A 21,116-nucleotide genomic window follows, 5' to 3' on the forward strand; every position below is an offset into this window, starting at 1 on the left:
CATTCCCAGTCCATTTTTGTATTTTATTTAGAGACAGGGTCTCGCTGAGTTGCTTAGGGCCTCGCTAGATTGTTGAGGCTGGCTTTGAACTGGCGATCCTTCCCAAATCGCTGGAATTACAGGCGTGCACCACCGCGCCCCGCAGGAAGCTTTTTTTTAGATGAGACACAGTAAACTGAGTCCTGAGGAACAAGTAGGCAGAAGAGGGGACTGTGAATGTGAGTTAAAAAGCAGGGCGGATGCCGGGCATCACCGCGCCCTCCTGTAATCCCAACGGCGTGGGATCGCAAATTCGAGGCCAATCTCAGCAATTTAGCGAGGTCTTAAGCAAATGAATGAGACCCTGTCTCAAAATAAGAACTTTAAAAAAGGACTGGGGATGTAGTTCAGTGGCAGAGCGCGGCGGGATTCAATCCACATCAAAAAAAAAAAAAAAGTTGGTTGACAGAACAAAGCATATGTGATTCGAGGTTGGATCCTACAATCGGATGGGAATGAGGCTGGAGAGACCTCATATCCAATTCCATGCTACGTATGGTTTTGCACTTTATTCTCCAAGAAATGTCGCCGTTTGAACAATACTGCTCAAAGACACACCCACACACAGAAAAACCGGCCCGCTACAGGGGTTGGAAGAAACTTGAAGGTGCAAGTCAATGAATGCATTGACTACTCGCAATTCCTACTCGTAGAATCTCGCCACCACCTAAACAGGTTAAGCTTGGAAACCATGGACGCCCGCTGACAAGCAGTCTCGCTCCTTTCCGGCGTCGTCCGTTGCTAGGGTGACCGGAAGCGCGGTCTGTCGCTCCGCCCAGCAAAAACCATAGAGAACCGGAAAAACCTGAGCGGAAGGGTCGGGAAGGAAAGAAGCGGGTCGCGTAGGTGTGGTTGGTACTAAAATGACGACTTTAGTGCTGGATAACGGAGCCTACAACGCTAAAATCGGCTACAGCCATGAAAATGTCTCGTAAGTATTGACTTTCTCCGAGGGACGAGACGTAGGCTCGGTGGTTTCGCATGGTGAGCTTCAACTCCGAACATCAGCGAACTGCAAACGCCCTCGCGCGGCCCTAACCTGAGCCGGGAGATGCGCTAGTTGGAGCTGGGTTGGAGGTTGTGATGCTTTGAACTGGAATTGATTTTAGTTTTAGTTTTGGGGTGCGCAGCTCCGGAAGTGGGATGTGTGTTTCTTTTCCTAACAGGCTTCAAGAGCTGAGTTTCTGACCGCGGGGTAGGTCGACAAAATTCATGAACCTTCAGAAATCGTGGGCAACATTTTTGGTGTATTTGCATTTTAGGAGAAAATCGCATTTGGCGATTATAGGCTTCATCAGATCCTCAAAGGGTTCTGTGACCCTCCAAAAGTTAAAAACCACCGTTTGGGATGTAGAGACATTGAAGACTTTGGAGCCCACTGGCTCACCTGGTCGATTACTGATACAGAAATACTACGATGACATTCAGAAGGTGTATATTCATAAAATGTGTTTATGTTTAAGCTGATCAAATTCACAAATGATTCTTTGTCTTATTGTTTCTCTCTCTTTTTGTGATGGTGGTGAGGATTAAATCCAGGACTTTGAACATTTGAGGAAAATGCTCTACCATCGAGCTATATCCCCAGTCCTGCACTTAACTTCTTTTAAATGTCTTTTTTCCCTTTCTTTTTTTTTCCTTTCCTTTCCTTTCTTTTCTTTTCTATCTTTCTTTTTCTTTTTTCTTTTGTGTGTGTGTTTGTGTGCGTGTGTATGTGTGCAGAAAGGATTGAACCCAGGGGCACTTTGTCACTGAACTGAATTTTTATTTATTTATTTTTATTTTGAGACAGGGCCTTGCTGATTTGCTGAGGCTGTCCTCGAACTTACAATCCTTCGGTCTCAGCCTCCTAATTTGCTGGGATCACAGGCGTGCACAGCCGGTTCTGGCTTGTTTTTGATCTTTTGAGTCAGGTTCTCACTTTATTCCTCAGGCTGACCTTATGCTCCTGTACTTGAGTGATCCTTCTGCATCAGCCTCCCAAATAACTGGGTGCCTGGCTCATTTCTTTTTCTTTCTTTCTTTTTTTTTGAATTGAGGGTGGGTAGCAGGAATTGAACTCAGGGGCACTCAACCACTGAGCCATATCCCAACCCTATTTTGTATTTCATGTAGAGACAGGGTCTCATTGAGTTGCTTAGCACTGCTTTTGCTGAGGCTGGCTTTGAACTACTGATCCTCCTGTCTCAGCCTCCCGAGCTGCTGGGATAACAGGCATACACCACCGTGCTAGCCTGGCTCATTTGTTTATAAAGAGGGAAGTCAGACTGAGTAGGAATGTACCTTGTTAGTCTTTCTGGAAAATGTTTTGGCAGTGTGCTTCACTGTTTATATCCTTGACCTAAATTCTGTTATCACTTTTGTTTTTACTTCTTTTTTTATTAAATTTTTTTTCATACATGTATATAGGGTAATAATGTCTGTCTCATTCTACCATCCTTCCCACTCCACCACCCCACCCCTTCCCTTACTCCCCTCTGCATAATCCAAGGTTCCTTCATTCTTCCCTACCCACCCCACACCATGGATCAGCATCCACTTATCAGAGAAAACATTCGGCCTTTGGTTTTTTTGGGATTGGCTTATTTCCACTTAGCATGATATTCTCTAGTTACATCCATTTACCTGCAAATGCCATAATTTCTTCTTTAAGGCTGAGTACTATTTCATTGTGTATATGTACCACATTTTCTTTATCCATTCATCTATTGAAGGGCATCTAGGTTGGTTCCATAGTTTAGCTATTGTGACTCTGTTATCTCTTAAGGAATTAACTAGAGGTTCTCCATAAGTACAAAGTTTTTTTTTTGTTTTTTTTTTTTTTTTTTTTTTTTTAGTATTATTCATAGTCAGTGTGCACAGTTTGGAAAAAAAAAAAAGGAAAAGGAAGAAAGAAAAGAAAGCTAAATAAACAAGAACAGTACCCATACAGTGGTGCATTCCTGTAATCCCAGTGTTGGGAGACTGAGGCAGCAGGATCCTAAGTTCAAAGCCAGCCTCAGTAACTTAGCAAGGTCCTAAGTGACTTAGTGTGACCCAGTCTCAAAATAAAAAGTGAAAATGTGACTCAGTGATTAAGTATCCTTGGGCTCAATCCCTAGAATTCCCCCCACCAAAAAAAAAAAAAAAAAAATCAAGAATAGCAAATCGGCCAAATACATTATTATACAACCATGAGATTGACAACAGTGAGCCTATTAAAATTATGTCCTCCAAGCATGTTTAAACATGTAGAGAAAGTGCTGACAGTGCAGAAATTGAAATAAGCTGGTACAAAAACATACTGCAGCATTATCCTTACATCTTTGTGCGTGTTTGTGTGTGTGTGTGTACATACGTATGTGTTTGGTAATGGCTCTGGTTTGTTTTCCTACCCAGATTGTAAACTCATGGTAAGCAGCAACCAATTTAAATGTAATTCCTACTTATAACATATAGCATCCTATTAATTGAAAATCTTTGGTTTCATGAAAACACAGTTTTATGACCAGAATTTTTAACTTCTGTATCTTTTACCAGAACTGTATTAAAGAGTTACCACATTAAAGATAGAAAGACTAGGACCTTTACCAAAGCCCTGTTTGTTATCCTGGAGTGGCAGAACTAGTATCTACCTGTAACAGTTTCTAAAAGTAATTTGAGAAAGATAAAGGGTCCAGTATAGAACCTGTTACATACTGCAATCATTTTTTTTTAAGGCATTTTTAAAATTATTTAAAGACAAAATGAATAGCACCTGCTCTGGGTATTTTGACCTTTAGGACAGTAGTTAAATAAGGCACTTTTAAAATTATATAGTTAGGGGATAATTATGTCATTTGTTTCTTTGTTCCTAGGGTTATTCCTAATTGTCAGTTCAGGTCAAAAACAGCACGTCTTAAAACTTTTACTGCTAACCAGATAGATGAAATAAAAGACCCTTCTGGACTCTTCTATATCCTTCCTTTTCAAAAGGTAATCTAATTATTGTTTCTAGCATTTTTGACCAAAGGTTTATATACTATGATGTGCATAGGTATAAAAAATTTTCTTCTTTTACTTTATTTTTTTGTGGTGCTAGGGACCAAATTGAAAATATTTTTAGGTCTCTGAGAAATATTGACTTAAATTTTAACTAATATTTAATTATAACCAAAAGTTGAAGTTGTCTTGGTAAAAATAAGTGCCCATGATTTAGTTATTGATTGTGAATACTGAATTTTACTTAAATTAAATCTAGGTGGTGTGCACACGTGAATTTAAGAAAAAAGCAGATAGAAGCATTCTATATATTGGTGTGTCCTCTTAACCCTTGACATTTTGGTTTCATTAATTTGCAAGTTTTTAAACTTTGTATGTACATGTACCGGGGATTAAATCTAGGAGCACTGTACCACTGAGTAACGTCTCCAACCCTTTTTTTAAAATTTTATTTTGAGACAAAGCCTCACTAAATTGCCAAGGCTGATCTCGAACTGCAGTCCTTCTGCCTCAGCTTCTCAAGTTGGTGGGATTGCAAGCATGTGCCACCAAGCCTATAGTTTTTTTTTGTTGTTGTTGTTCTTTTGTTTTAATTTTTAAAAGGAGAAAAACATATCGATATAATTGGTTGGAAACTCATACATCATTAGACTGGAAGAGGTAACCACAAAGAGATAGAACTCAGTGATTTAGAATATATTAATCTGATTTTTAAAAATTGCTCAAGTAGTTTTGATAATTAAATTTATTAAAAATTTTTTAGGGCTACTTGGTGAATTGGGATGTTCAAAGACAAGTTTGGGATTACCTTTTTGGAAAAGAAATGTATCAGGTAACAAATTAAGAGTATGTATTCAAATTTTATTTCCATGTCTTAGTCAAATGAAAAATTGAATCTTACATTTTAAGATTTATAAATTTATGAATGTTTCCAGTATATATTTAAATCACTTAAATATAGCTTTGCCTAGCTTTGATTTTCTAAATATTTAATAAATGCAAATTAGTAGAATGTCTGTAGTGTGAGTCGAGATATATTGAGACAATGTATAAGTTTTAATACTTCTAAAGAATGTGTGGGAGAGCACTTTCCTTTAGACACCCAAGATGCCAAAAGGAAAAAAGATTAAGGGGAAAACTAGTGGCCCTGGCCCTGCTGTCATGAAGAAGCAAGAGACCAAGAAGATGATAAATCCCGCATATGAGAAAGAGCCTAATAATTTTGACATTGAATAGGACATCATGCACTTCTTCCATTTGTTAAATGGCCCCATTATATCTATCTGCAGCTGCAAAGGGCTCTCCTGCTATATGTGGCTGAAAGTGCTTCCTGTGATTGACTAGTTCATCCATGCTGTGGACTGCCACACATGTATTAGACTGTTTAAACTGATCCACAAATGCAGACCAGAAACAAAGGAAGAGACAAAAGAAGGATTGTTAACCTGAGCTGAGAGGAAAGCTGCCAGCAAAGGGGATGACCCCACTAAAAGAATCCTGTCTTTTGAGCAGGAGTTAATATTGTCACCTCCGTGGTGGAAAACGGGAATGCTCAGCTGGTGGTGATTGCATAAGACTTGGATCCCATCAGGCTGGTTGTCTTCCTGCCCACTTGTGTCTTCAGATGGGGGTTCCATGCAGTATTAGCAAAGTGGAAGGAAGCCAGACTAGGACATCTTGCTCACAGGAAGACCTGCACCATCCTCACCTTCATATAGGTTAACTTGGAAAGCAAAAGAGGTCTGGATGGGGTGGTTGAAGCTGTCAAGACCAGTCACAAAGATAGATGTAATAAGAGGCTAGGTTATAGCTCAGTTGGTAGAGTGCTTGCCTCGCATGCACAGGCCCTGGGTTCAATCGCCAGCACCAACCAAAAAAAAAAAAAAAAATAGATAGATGTAATGAGATCCACCATCAATAGAGAGGCAGTGTTCTGGGTCCAAAATCTGTGGCTTGAATTGTCAAGTTGGAAAAGAAAAAAGCTAAAGAAACTGCCACTATAAATTGGGGTAAACATACACTATTTTTTTTTTTTTTTTTTTTTTGTGGTGCTGGGGATTGAACCCAGGGCCTTGTGCTTGCGAGGCAAGCACTCTACCAACTGAGCTATAATGGGCGTGGGAGGGGTTAGTGTTAGGGTTAGGGTTAGGTTTAGGGTTAGGGATAAGGAGGGTGTTAAGAATGGAGGAAAGAAGGACTGTATAGAGGGAAAAGAGGGGTGGGAAGAGTGGGAGGGGTGGGGGGAAGGGAAAAAAAATAATGAATCAAACATCATTGCCCTATGTAAATTTATGATTACACAAATGGTATGCTTTGACTCCATGTACAAATAGAGAAACAACATGTATCCCATTTGTATACAATAATAAAAAAAAACAAAACCATACACTATTGACTTTATTGTGCATAAAAATTCTCCAAAAAATAACAACAGGGCTGGAGTTGTGGCTCAGTGGTGGAGCACTTGCCTAGCATGTGTGAGCTGTTCTCAGCACCACATATAAATAAAGGTCCACCAAAACTAAAAAAAATAAAAAATAACAACAAACATGTAGGGGAGAATTATATAATCTTTAATATCTTGAAATTCTTTTTTTAAAAAGTTTTTACTTTTAATATATATATAGTTTTTAGTTGTAGGTACTCACAATACCTTTATTTTATTTTTATATGGTGCTGAGGATCAAACCCAGCACCTCACACATGCTGGACGAGTGTTCTACCACTGAGCCACAACCCCAGCCCCATCTTGAAGCTTCTTGCCTTTTTCCTTTTAAAAACAACATAGCAGTGGCCCTGATACTTGTAGTTTTATCATTCATTTTTTTTTTATAATTATCTTTAGCAGTTTGATAATATTTTATTAATATTAACATTAAGAAAAGTTGAATTGTGTAATAGTTAAGTGCATTGTTTCTGTAACCAGACTTCCTGAGGTCAAATCCTAGCTTTGTCTGTAAGTAGCTATATGAAGCTTGGTAACTTATTCAACTTTACTGTTTCAGTTTGCTCATCTATTAAGTGGGAAAAATAATAAGACAGTAATCCTGATGAGTGAGAATTATTTGATAATTAAATCATTCTGTTTTCATATTTGAAACAAATATTGATGGAGGTCATTACAAATTATAAAAATTTGGGGGGATTTTTTTCTTCCCATAGGTTGATTTTTTAGATACTAATATTATTATCACAGAACCATATTTTAACTTCACTTCAATTCAAGAATCAATGAATGAAATTCTATTTGAAGAATATCAGTTCCAAGCAGTATTAAGAGTAAATGGTAAGTGAAAGTTCATTGAAATTGAACTGTGTGATCCTGGTACAATAGTGCACACCTATAATCCCATTTACTCTGGAGGGTGATGCAGAAGGATTACAAGTTTGAAGCTAGCCTTGGTAATTTAGTAATATACCCTGTCTTAAAATAAAAATTAAAAAAGAACTGGGAGTGTGGCTCAGTGGTAGAGCTCCCCTGAGTTCAATCTCCAATGCCACAGGGAAAAAAAAAAAAAAGTAAGCAGAAATAGAGTGAAGAAATTCTGAAAATTCCAAGTACTGGGTGACATTCTTTAGGACTGAAGAAAGTAAAACACAGAATTTTAAAAGTAGCTAGACCTATAGAGTTTAGATAATTGGATTTCTCTCAGTATATGTTTTTACTAATATGATATTTCTCCCTAATAAAATTATCAGCCTCATATTTCTATTCTCCAGAAGATTATTGGGTTCATTTTCTGTTAATTGTTGTATGCTGTTGCTATTACTGAAATTATATAGCTTAGACTGTTAGTTAATATGACAGAAAATGACCCGAAAACATCATCTAAAAGCAAGTTTATTAAAGGCTATGATTATATTATCTGATTGTGTACATGAAAGTATTTAAATATTTAGCTCATAGAATTTAAATCTGTGTAAGCAATAATATGCCATAATGGTTAAGAGGATAATTCTAGACATAGTCTCAACCAATGGGTGATTTTTGTCTCCCAGGGGACTTTTGGCAGTGTTCCTCTAACAACTTTTAGTTGTTGCAACTAGGAGGGTGCTCCTGGTATCTAGTGGGTATAAGTCACAAATGCTGCTATGCATCCTGTGGTACATAGGAAAGTCCCCAAGAAAGGAGTTATCTGACCCAGAATGTCTGTCAGTGGTTCTGAGGTCGAGAGACCCTGCTCTAAAGCATATCACCTAGGTTTGAATGCTGGTTCTGCTGCTTCCTAATTGTATGCCCTAGGACAAATTACTTAAAGTTCTTTGTACTTCAGGTTTCTTACCTGTAAATTGGGATTGTTGTGTATATTAAAACCCATACTCATTGCATAGAGTTGAGTAAAAAACCTGGCATATAAATTCTCACTAAAAATTAGCTGCTGTTGTAATAATTTTTATAAGCTATGAACTTTACTTTTGAAAACTGATGGCAAATTTTTTTTGTATTTACCATGTGTGATGTTTTTTTAATTTAAACATAAAGATCTCATGACAGTTGTGGATATTATTACAAATTAACATTTTTCTTAAAATTCAAGGGAAATTGCCATCTTTGTGCTTGCTTTTAGTCTGCTACCTTTCTTTATTGATTTAAATTAATGGTATATTTTATTTAATGCGTTCTTTTTTTTTTTTTTTTCTTTATAGCTGGGGCTCTCAGTGCACATAGGTATTTCCGAGATAATCCTTCTGAATTATGCTGTATCATTGTTGATAGTGGATATTCCTTTACACATATAGTTCCTTATTGTAGAAGTAAAAAGAAAAAAGAAGCAATTATTCGGTAAGTTGTATTTAATTTTCATGTTATTTCTTAGGGTGAAATATGTAATAACTGAATTAAAGTTGAATTCTCCTCTTTTAGGATAAATGTGGGAGGAAAACTTTTAACCAACCATCTAAAGGAAATCATATCTTACAGGTAATAATTGGATTTGATTCTTTCAAAGGATGAGGTACTGGAAACGAACTTTCTAGAATAATTTAAAATTATATTTTACTTTAGTTGTAGCTATGGACAGCAATTCTATATTATTGCTTAATAACATATAAATACTAATGACATTTAAATTGGAAAGTTTTTTAGGATATATAATGATAGTACCTACCAAAGAGACAGTTCCAAATTCTAGGAAATTTAACATATTGATTATGTGTTAAAATTATAAATCATGTACATGGACATGGTAAAACAAATTTAAAATGCACGTAAAGGAAAAGGATCTAAAGTGGAAAACAGATCTGCCCTCTGCCTCTTGGATCAGATCCACTCCACATAATGTATACCATTTGACATTTGAATTGCGTCTTTATGTTTTTAATCTTTATAGACCTTACTAATATATTGATATTTCTGTTTCATTGTTCTTTTTTCTTATTTTCTTTTTCTTTCTTTCTTTTTTTATTTTTTTACTTTTAATTTTGAAACAGGGTCTCACTAAGTTGCTGAGGCTGACCTTGAACTAGTGACCCTCCTGCCTCAAGCCTCCTTAGTCAGTGGGATTACAGGAATGTGTCACTGCACCCAGCTACCCTTAGTACATTAAATTTTTTTCTTTTTATTTTGAAATAATCACAGACTTAGAAAGTTGTAAGAATGGAAGTCTGATATTACTTTAATAACATTTTATAGAGCTGTAATAGAATATCAAGACAATGATATTGACATTGGTACAATGTTATTAACTAGATCATAAACCATATTCAGGTTTTACCAGTTTTTACATGCATTCATTTGTATAAGTGCATGTATAGTTATCCCATGTGTAGATTTGTGTAATCATCACCACAATTGAGAAACAGAACTATTCCTTTACCACAAAGGAACTTCTTTGTATTTCTTTATATTTGCTCCACTTGTGTTTTAGTTAACTTTTGCATTGCTGGGACCAAAAGGCCTGACAAGAACAGCATAGAGGAGGGAAAGTTTATTTGGGACTCATGGTTTCCATGATCTCATTCCATAGATGGTCAACTCCATAGCTCTGGGCCTAGCATGAGGCAAAACATCATGGTAGAAAGGGATGGAGAAGGAAAGTAGCTCAGGACATGGCAGTCAGGAAGCAGAGATAAAGCTCCATTCACCAGGGACAAAATATAAATCCCGAAGGCATGCCCCCAGTGACCTACCTCCTCTACACCAACCCTACCTACCTATAGTTACTACTCAGTTAATCCATTCAAGTGAATTAATGTACTGATCGTGTTAAGACTCAAACCAATCATTTCACCTCTAAACTTTCCTGCTTTGTCTCACACATGATCTTTTGCGTGTTACCTCATATCTAAACCATAACACCTACCATATTCCTGTCTCTCCTTTCCATCTCTACATTTTTATTATTTCAAGAATGTTACAGAGGGCTGGGGAGATAGCTCAGTTGGTAGAGTGCTTGCCTTGGAAGCACAAGGCCCTGGGTTCGATCCCCAGCACCACACACACACACACACACACACACACAAAAAAGAATGTTATAGAGATAGAATCACATAATAACCTTTAAGATTGATTCTTTTCATTAAGCATAATACTATACCATTTTCTGTCCCCACAACCCCCATCCTGGAGATAGAAACCAGCACCTCACATGCTCTAACTCTGAGCTATATGCCCAGCCCTTTATATTTTATTTTAAGATGGAATCTCACTAAGTTGCCTAGGCTGGCCTCAAATTCTTCTGCCTCAACCTCCGGCATAGCTGGCTCTTAATTATTGAGTTTATAACATTTATATGCTACTTTTTATAGTTCAATCTGTCTTGCGTTATTTAAAGTTTAATTCTAAAAATGTAAAACTCATGAATAACATTTACAGTATGATGATGTCAGTGTTATTCAATACAGAACCAAAAAATAGTTGGACTCAGTTTCAGTAAGTTTGGTTATTTAATTCCTCACCCCAGTTATATTAGAAGCAATAAGCTGGAAAGGGAGAGAAGGTTGAGGCAGATTAGGATTTTAGACTTATATAATTTAAACACACACACACACGTGTGCACACACAAAGAATGCTGGAGAAATAGTCAGTGGTGGAGCGCTTGCCTAGCATGTACAAAACTGAGTTCAATCCCTAGCACTGCAAAGATAAACAAAAAGCACAGCAATAAAATATAATTTGAGTTACTAAGCATAAAAACAGTGGAAGAAATAGTTCAGGGTATATTTTTCTCCACACAACTTTATTGAAAATTCATTGAAATAAGACATATATAGAAGAGTATGTAAACCATGATCTACAACTGAATTTTTAAAAAGTGAACATACCCATAAACCCACAGCACAGTGGGGCTGGTGATATAGCTCAGTCGGTAGAGTGCTTGCCTCGCAAGCCCAAGGCCCTGGGTTCAAATCCCCAGCCCCGCAAAAAAACAAAACAAAAAAAAACAATTCAAGCAAAATATTACTGCACCCAAATCCCCCTGTGTCCTCTGGTCTGGAAAACTGCCAACCCCTAACAGGATAAGATTTATGTGTGTACCAAATGTATGTACATACATACATACACATATATTTATATTTACTTATTTTTAATTCACACATAACATTTGTATATACTCATGGGGCAGTGTGATTTCAATACTTGTACACAGTATGTAATATCAGATCAGTGTAATAGGTTTATGTATCACTTCAGACATTTGTTATTTGTTTATATTGGGAATATTCAAAATCCTCTCTGCTAGCGCTTTTGAAATATTTAAATAGCTGTTTCAGCCATCCATTGTCTTACTTCACCATGGAATATAAAAATTTTTCCTCCTTTTCATTTGCACCCTGGTACCTGTTAACCATTCTGTCTTCCCGTCTACTTCCCACGTGTCCTTCCCAGGCTCTGGGAACCACACTTCCAGGATAGGTTTTTGATAGCTTTTGTGTTTTAACAATATAAAAGTTTTAAACCTTATCAATGGTCAAAAGCCTTTGTAAACAAAACTTAGGTAACATAAGAAGTAAATTGAAATGAATAGGCTATACTGTTAGTCAGCTTTATGTTACTATAACAAAGTACCTGAGATAATCAACTTAATAATGGAAAAGGTTTATTTTGGCTCACAGTTTCAGTAGTTTCAGGCTGTGATTGCTTAACACTGTGCTTTGGGTCTTTGGTGGAACTTTTCATTGTGGTGGGAGTGTGTGGTGGGAGAGACCTGTTTACCTCACCTGTGGGAAGCAAAGAGAAAAACAGGAAGGGCTGGGGTCCTAATATTCCCTAAAAGTGCTCCCCCAGTGACCTAACTTCCTTCTACAGGGCCCTGTCTCTTGTTTAATAGAACCAAGCTGAGCACCAAGCCTTTAACACATGGGTCTTTAGGGGGACATTCTACAACCAAATTATAGCATATATAATTGTTTTATCTTTATATATATATTAGTGCATATCAATCCATGAGAAAACATTTTCCTGTAAAAAATGTGTAAATGATTCTCAGAAAAAAATGAAAAAGGATCAGTGGCACAAATAGATAATTCTCAGGGAGTTGTATACAGTCAAAAGATAACAAATGAATAATTCTCAGACATGAAAAATGTTACATTCCTAGCCTGTCATGGTGGTACATGCCTGCAATCCCAGTGACTCAGTGTGGGGCTAGGCCAGTGGTTGGGGTTGGTGACGAGTCAGGAAGATCACACGTTCAAGGCCAGTCTGGATAACTTAGCCAGACCTTGTCTCAAACAATACAAAGAGCTGGGGATATAACTTGGTGGTAATCAATCCCCAGTACCATTAAAAAAAAAAAAAAAAAAAAATGTTGCATTTCCTGTAGTAATATCACAGATTCAATTCAGCAAATATTTAGTACTTAGGATCTTAGGGTACTTGGACAAACAAGCAGGAATTCCTCTTCTTTAGGCATTTACTTCTCAGTAGAGAATAACAAAATGCTGTTTATACAGCATAATGAATTTTTTTTCAAACAGTGTTGCAGTTTTTTATGTGGACATTTATTGTTGTTGTTGTTGTTTTTTTGGGTACTGGGGATCGAACCCAGCGCCTTGTGCTTATAAGGCAAGCACTCTACCAACTGAGCTATCTCCTCAGCCCCATGTGGACATTTATTGATTGCCGTTAAGAACATGACTTGAAATAACCTTTCTGGTAAACAATTTGGAAATATATTTCCAAATTTGATATTCTGTTTCCTAGAGTATGACTAATTAATGAGGTAATCAGAGATATAGATAAAAATGCCTGTATTTCATTGGATTCTGAGTTGTACTTTTTTGTTTCCCCACATTTTTATCTTTGAAATTGGGATGAATTTTCCAGTCCTCGATACCTCAGAATTAGCAGTTTTTCTTCTCATTGGTACAGTGGTACATCTTAGAGAAGATGAAATGTGGTATATAATGATGTTTAGTATACAAAAGTAAAAAGATAAAAACTTTTTATTAAGTACAGAGACTGTGTTAAATACTTTTTTTTTTTTTTTTGTGGTGCTGGGGATTTGAACCCAGGGCCTCGTGCTTGCAAGGCAAGCACTCTACCAATTGAGCTATATCCCCAGCCCTGTGTTAAATACTTTACATGTATTATCATAATCATTTACTTCTTAAAATTCTGTTTAGCAGTTTTCAGCATTTATGGGATTTAACCCTAAAGAAGTAAAGTAACTTGACTGCTACAGTTGTGTTTCAAATCTAGGTTTCTGACTCCAAAATCCATGTTAATAAACACACAAGAATCTTCCCTCTGATCTAAACTTCCAAGATTAGGGACATCGATACGTATTGAGGATTATATCGTACTAAAACAATATTTTAAAAAAATAATAGCATAAGGAAATGCTCATGAGATAATGTTTATATTGATAACAAAAAATAAATGTAATAAAATCTGTGCACAGAAAAATATTAAAAGGTTATAACCTCACTTATTTTTTATTTACTACACTAAGTATGTATCTTCTTAGATTCGCTTATCAAATATTAAGCATCTTCTGTATGCTAGGTTCTGTGTGCTGATGGATAAAACTTCTACAATTAGAAAAGTAAGCAAAGAGTTAAGGCATTATAGCAATATTCTATTTAGAATTGTTGCAGGGGAAGTTTGCTCTTTAGTTGGGAAATCCTTAATATTAAACGCCTCTGTTTTCTGTTTCCTTATCTACAAACTGGACTGAAAACTTGTCCATAGAGGAATAATGTAGAGATTAAATAGGTGGAAATGAGAGTATTCCATAAAGTTAAAAATATTTTATACATTTAAGAGTTTAATATTTTAAAAAACCAGTGACCCAAAATTTAATTTCAGAAAAACATTTTAAATGATAATTGTAAGTTATATTTAAATTTTCTCCTTTTCAAATTTTACAATATATTTCTGTTAGGCAGCTACATGTCATGGATGAAACACATGTGATTAATCAAGTGAAGGAAGATGTATGCTATGTGTCTCAGGACTTTTACAGAGACATGGATATTGCAAAGTATGTATGATAGTAATCTAATTGAGAATTGGATTTTTGGATGATGTTATACATAATAAAATATTTCATAAATTTGTTTCTTTTTATAGGTTAAAAGGAGAAGAAAATACAGTAATGATAGACTATGTTTTGCCTGACTTCAGCACGATTAAGAAGGGCTTTTGTAAGGTAATTTAAAAAATTGTGCTGGGCATGTGGAATACACCTGTAACCTCAGCAGCTCCAGAAGCTGAGGCAGGAGGATTCCAAGTTCTAGGCTAGCCTCAGCAACTTAGTGAGGCCCTAAGCTGCTTAGTGAGACCCTGTCTTAAAATAAAAAGGGTTGGGGATGTAGCTCAGTGGTAAAACTCTGAGTTCAACCCCCAGACTCCCCCATCAAAAAAATTTGTCAGTAATGTTTCTTCAAGTGACCTTCAGTCAGGTTTGAAAAGCATTTCACATGCAGCTGGGATTGACAGAGCTTAACACAGTTGTTGATGACAGCTTTTCTGGTTGCCATTTTTCCAGCCACATATTGGATTAGTAAATTTCTCACTAAATTTATTTGGAAAAAGAACTATCAACAAAATGATAGCACATGGGACAAATCTGTTATAGTTAATCTTTCTCTGTTCTCTGTTTATTTAAGGAGAGTTAGTTTATGGAGCATGCCTACATTCCCAGCTACTCAGGGGCTGAAACAGAAGGATTCCAAGTTTGAGACCAGCCTGGACAACTTAGCAAGACCCTGTCTTGAAATAAACAATTTTTTTTTTTTTTTTTTTTTTGCTGTACTGGGGATCAAACCCAGGGCCTTGTGCGTGCAAGGCAAGCACTCTACCAATTGAGCTATCTCCCCAGCCCTTGAAATAAACAATTTTTTAAAAAGTGGGGTCTGGGGATGTGTCTTAATGGTCGAGTGTTTGCCTAGCATGTGTGAGGCCTTGGGGTTCAATCCCCAGTAATCACCACCCCCCTCCAAAAAATAATTTAAATTTATTTAGAAACTGGTTATTTTCCTGTTAGGAAATCAAATTATTTATTTATTTATTTATTTATTTAGTTAGTTAGTTAGTTAGTAGTGCTGGGGATTGAACCGTGGGCCTTGTGCTTGCTAGGCAAGCACTCTAACACTGAGCTCTGTCCTCAACCCCTGTTGTAAAAATTATTGACATAGCTTACCCAGGTCTGAATTTTATTAATGTTTATCCAATAGGGTTAGATTGAAAAGGGCAAAATCCAGTGCACTTTTAAAGTTTTGAGAAGCAGTATGCCTTGGCTTAAAAATGAACGTTTTTCCTTACCTTTGATCAGCTTAGGTAATGATAGTTCTGTGTCCAAGTAAATGTGAAGTTTGCCCTTCTGGTTGCTTGCTTGATAAGGAATGTTGGGAAGTTGAAAATCCTTAGTCATGAAAGAAAGGAGAAATGACAACAGGAAAAAAAAGAGAGGAAGTTCTGGGGATATAGCTCAGAGGCTAAGTGTTCACCTAGTATGCATGAGACCCTGATTTTGATCCCTAGTACTGAAAAAAGGAAAGAAAAGGAGACATTTATAATGATACTCATGTAGCATATTATAGTGAAAAATTTGGATCAGCCTAAATATTCACTAACAGTGCATTTTTGATATATTAATTTTATGAAATAAGCAATAGTAAGCAATAGTGAAAATGAAGTAGAGCTACATGATTAGCATGGACAAATCTCAGAAACATGATGTTTAATAGAAAACAAGTTTTAGAAAGCAGCATACACTTAGCCTATACAGAATAATAATTTATATTGTTTAGGTACACATAAATAAGAAGTAAAAGATTATGTGAATGATAAATTTCAAATTAAAAAGGCAAGTTTTAACTTATTTACAAAATTCATTAGGTTGGTTGATGGATACATGAATTTTATGTAATTATTAGTATTTAGCATGCCTGAAGCTTTTATGTGTGTGTGTGTGTGTGTGTGTGTGTGTGTGTGTATTTTTTGACCAGATTCTTGAGGTAAAACATAAATCAGAATTCAGCAAGGAAAACTGGTCTCATTCAAGATTGGCATTTTAAAGTGATTTCAAGGATAAAAACCATGTATTTACTTAAATCAGTTGGAAACTGCTTTCTGATAGAGTGAATAAGTAGTAAAGCAATTTAAGGATTTTAGGGTTTTTTTTTTTTCATACGAAGAAACCTTAATAGAATGGAACCATGTGTCTAATAAGCATCTAAAGCAATAATGAAAATAGATAATGATAGGGACACAAGACTGTAAAGTTTTTTTGTTCCTTGTTCTCTAGAAATTTGAATTAGTGTGCTATCATAGGTAGATTATGAAGTTTCTTCTATGTTCTCCTTTTCTTTCTTTTTAAGTGGAGAATGATATATAATGGAGGTCAGGGGGGTAGAGAATGAGAGAATGGGGGAACTTTAGAATATGTAGAAGGAAATGAGAGGGAGGGGGTATGAAAAATGGTGGAATGAGACAGACATCATTACCCTATGTACATGTATGATTACACGAATGGTATGAATCTACATCATGTACAACCGTAGAAACGAAATGATGTACCCCATTTGTGTAGAATGAATCAAAATGCAGTCTGTAAAAAATTAAAAGCTAAATTAAAAAAATAATTTAAAAAAAAGAATGTAGGGAATAAAGCTGCTAGATTATCTTTGGGGGAATAACCATATTAGAGTCAGTAATGTTTTATTTATGTAGTTTTGGCCACAGGAGGGAAGACTACATTTTTCTAATTTTTGAGACTTCTGAAACTTCCAAGGACACAGTTAATATATTTCTATTACGTATTGCTAATTATTTTTAGTCATGTGAACTAGATAATATAACTTAAACTTTTTATTTTATTTTTCTGTAAGCCAAGGGAAGAGATGGTGTTGAGTGGAAAATATAAATCTGGGGAACAAATTCTTCGTCTGGCCAACGAGAGATTTGCTGTTCCAGAAATACTCTTTAATCCTTCTGATATAGGCATTCAAGAAATGGGAATTCCAGAAGCTATTGTCTATTCAATTCAAAACTTACCTGAAGGTACATCAATAATTATAGTAAAATATTGAAGAATATAGACTTCCAGATCCCATAATGTATTTAAATAATTCTTACTTGATTTGTTTTGAATTATAAATTTTATTTTGGAAAAGTCATGGACTATTGAAACATGAAGAAATATATATTTCCATTAATATTCAATTGCTTGAATATTTAGAACAATTTTAATTCAACCAAAATCAACACCGAATAGAAATTTATAATTTCACAATTGGGTGGTTTTCAACTATTGACAGAACTGACTTATTCTATTATACTTGGACTACACATAGGATTAATTTTAATGAGATTACAGTATAGTGCTTCATAGTGACGTGTGGTTCTCCTAAAGCATGATTTAAGTAATTAATATTGCAGAGTTTGAGTACTTTTCTTCCTCTTATCTTCCTATTTTATAAGGAACAACCTAGGCATTAGAGAAAATCTAGCACATGCAATGTGCTTTCCTTGCATAAAAAAAAAAGAAAGAAAAAGTCGTAAAACTATCACCTTCACATTTATTTCATGATTTTTTATTAATTTCACATTTTATATAAAGTTACTATCATGCCATATACAACATTTTATACTACAGTGCTTTAATGTTATGCCATGGAATTCTGTTAATACAAGGAAACTTTTTTTGGTGAACAGAAGCATTGGGTGGGATTTACTGGTGACACTTTGTAGACTTTTAAAACTTATTAACTTTATAGCACTTAATGTTTGCCACTGTGTAACAAGTGAACATTCACACTTAGATCCTTTCTTTAAATGTTGTTAAAGTTTTTTTTTTTTTTTTCAAAAGTTAAGTATCAAAGAATAAATATATCTTATTTTGGAAATTTGGGCTTGCAAGTTTAAAATTTCATGAAAGACCTTTTTATTCTACAGTAGTTTTTAATCTCAGCCTTCATTTTTAGGGAAGAAGAATTATAATTACCAAATGTCTGCTATCGAATGGTACTCATTTGTATAGCTTGCATATGCATTAGTAGCCAGTAGTAACCCACTCCTCACTTTAGCCTTTTCTTTTAAAGATCTGTGAGCTTATATTGTTTAATGTGTCTTTCCATGTCTTTCCAGAAAGTTAAGTGAATGGATTTTCTAATGCAGTTTTTCTTCCTTTTCTCCTTTCTTTTTTCCTTTAAAGAAATGCAGCCACATTTTTTTAAGAACATTGTTTTGACCGGAGGAAATTCCCTCTTCCCAGGATTTAGGGATCGAGTTTATTCAGAAGTTCGATGTCTCACTCCCACAGACTATGATGTTTCTGTTGTGCTTCCTGAAAAGTAAGTGTTGGTTTGTATAGAAACAAAACATGGATGTCATCTTGTAAGTAAGGTGGTATTTAAGAGACTTGAGTTTAAAACCTGGTTCTTCCACCTTGGCATTTCACCTGTTGGATCCTCATTTTCTTTATCTCAAAAATTAAAATGATAAACCTCATGTTTTAGTGAATTAAATGGAATGAAGTGTAAAATGCCAGCCATCATGTTTGGTACATAACGGGTGCACAATTAACATTAGATCAGTTCCATATAGTAAATCAGTCCTTGTTCCTAAGAGATTTTTAGAGGCAAAGAAATTGAATTATCATTTATTGGATTATCTGAGAAATCATTTCTTGACAGTTTCTATCAAGATAGAAATTGTAAGAATTGAACCATTAAGTTATGTCAATTTATAAGTTACGGAATTTTTAAAAATTCTAAATGTTTTCAATGAACTTTTACTTTTGGTCTTTTTTTTTTTTTAATTTAAACTTGTTTTATATTATCTCCTAGTCTGTTTATGAGAAAGAGCAGATATTATCATTTCCACTTTAGGAGTAAAAAAGTTAAGGTAGAATTTTAGAGCCATAAGGAGAACATACATATTATCTTGTTCAGTGTTCTTATATTATAAATAAAGAAACAAAGGCTTATGACTCAACAATAACAGTGACCAAATTAAACCCATTTCTCTTAGTTGAATCAGGAAATCTTACCAAAAGGTATGTCTAAATAATCCACCGCTAGTGTTAGTAGCAGAGTTGCAAACAAAACCCCACATACCTGACTCTAGTTTAGAATTTTGTTTTAAAGTTAAAGAACTTTTCAAAAATGATATTTTTCAACAATAATGTTTTATACTCTTTAGAATGTGAATTATATTGAATTTGTGTGTGTGTGTGTGTGTGTGTGTGTGTGTGTGTTACTGGGGTTTATACCCAGGAGTACTTTACCACTGAGATATATCCCAAGTCGTTTTTCTATATTATTTTGAGACAGAATTGAACTAAAGTTGCTGAGGTTGGTTCTACTGCCTAATCCTCCCAAGTTGCTGAGATTATAGGCATGTGCCACCATGCCCCACAGAATATGGTTTTTTATTCTGTATAAACACATCACAGGCCAGGGGATCCACAGAAACAGCTATTATTATTTTATTCAGTAAATCTTGATTGTGCACCATACACACACACACACACACACACACACACACACACACATACACATATGGGATCTATAAATATATATATATATATGAGATATATAAATGATATCATATGTAGACCCTATATGTAATATAGGGTCTCTTTAAACTGCCCCAGACCTTGAACTTGTGATCCTCCTGCTTCTACCTCCTGAGTTTCTGAGATTATGGGCATGCACCGCAGCACTGGGGGACAAAGACCCCAAGATTTTATAGTGGTAACCAAGATTCCTTGCCTTTTGAGTTTACTTGTGAAACTTTTAGTTATTTCTGCACCTTGAGTGATTTTCCTTTAAATTCATTTGACTAGAACTTGCAGCCTTTTAGTTAGTAATTAGTGTTTCAAGCTTTCACTTGTTCATTTCTGTAAATCATCAATTGATTTCTGTAAAATCATCTGGGTTTATTTTTTTTCAGCCCCATTACTTATGCCTGGGAAGGTGGAAAATTGATATCAGAAAATGATGATTTTGAAGATATGGTGGTAACAAGAGAAGATTATGAAGAAAATGGACATAGTGTCTGTGAAGAGAAATTTGATATTTAAAAAACATTTCTGAATGAAAGCCTTGATTGGTTGTAACTGAATGAAAAGTTTAATTTCCTTGTTTCTTTTTTTTTTGAGTTGGGCTGGGGATTGAACGCAGGGCCTTGTGCATGCGAGGCAAGCACCCTACCAACTGAGCTATATCCCCAGCCCTCCTTGTTCCTTTTAAAGAAATTTAAGGACCTGTGTTGCATTTCATTGTAAGACAAAGTCTTGAATTTATGTAAGTACTTTGATCTGTGGCTAATTTTCAAAGATGGGTACTGGTGGGTTACTATAGTAAGCCGTAACTCAGCCCATATTTTCACTTTGGAGCTAGACTGCCTTAACAGTGTTTATGCTGTTTCTGAAAATATCTTTAGGAGATAAAAGAGCAAATGCAGTTCATTTCTTCATAGATGAAACACAAACTTTACTGTCTCACTGCTCTGTTTTCATTAGAAAGTAGTTTTGTGTGACTTTGACTTGGCATTGGCCAAAGTGTTTATATACTTTAGTTCTCTGGTTCTTAGAACTAAGCATTTTATTTAAAAGTTGTAATGTTATTTATACATAATAAAGAAGGCTAATATATGTATGTATAATCTTTTTTAATTTAAAGTACATTTAAAAAAGTAGAGACTAAAGGAAGTTTACTAAAGG

At 35.4% G+C, this 21,116-nt stretch overlaps 1 protein-coding gene across 1 annotated transcript; it reads left to right on the plus strand.

Moving 5' to 3' along the window:
- The first annotated feature begins 833 nt into the window (after positions 1-833).
- On the plus strand, positions 834-21,051 carry Actr6 (actin related protein 6). Its single transcript, XM_047551597.1, has 11 exons — positions 834-970; positions 3,876-3,993; positions 4,763-4,831; positions 7,162-7,285; positions 8,647-8,782; positions 8,864-8,920; positions 14,328-14,426; positions 14,516-14,594; positions 17,278-17,449; positions 18,603-18,741; positions 20,345-21,051. Exons 1-11 carry the CDS (start codon positions 903-905, stop codon positions 20,472-20,474), a joined length of 1,191 nt encoding a protein of 396 aa, XP_047407553.1. The 5' UTR covers positions 834-902; the 3' UTR covers positions 20,475-21,051.
- Positions 21,052-21,116: the final 65 nt, after the last annotated feature.

The sequence above is a fragment of the Sciurus carolinensis genome, chromosome 4 (assembly GCF_902686445.1).
Source record: "Sciurus carolinensis chromosome 4, mSciCar1.2, whole genome shotgun sequence".
In the NCBI taxonomy this organism is placed as follows: Eukaryota; Metazoa; Chordata; class Mammalia; order Rodentia; family Sciuridae; genus Sciurus; species Sciurus carolinensis.

Excerpts from the sequence above, each read along its gene's own strand:
- Actr6 (XM_047551597.1), top strand. The coding sequence starts at position 903 with ATGACGACTTTAGTGCTGGATAACGGAGCCTACAACGCTAAAATCGGC. Across the intron at positions 17,450-18,602 it reads AATTCAAAACTTACCTGAAG|AAATGCAGCCACATTTTTTT; the intron begins GTACATCAATAA and ends TTTCCTTTAAAG. Across the intron at positions 18,742-20,344 it reads TCTGTTGTGCTTCCTGAAAA|CCCCATTACTTATGCCTGGG; the intron begins GTAAGTGTTGGT and ends ATTTTTTTTCAG.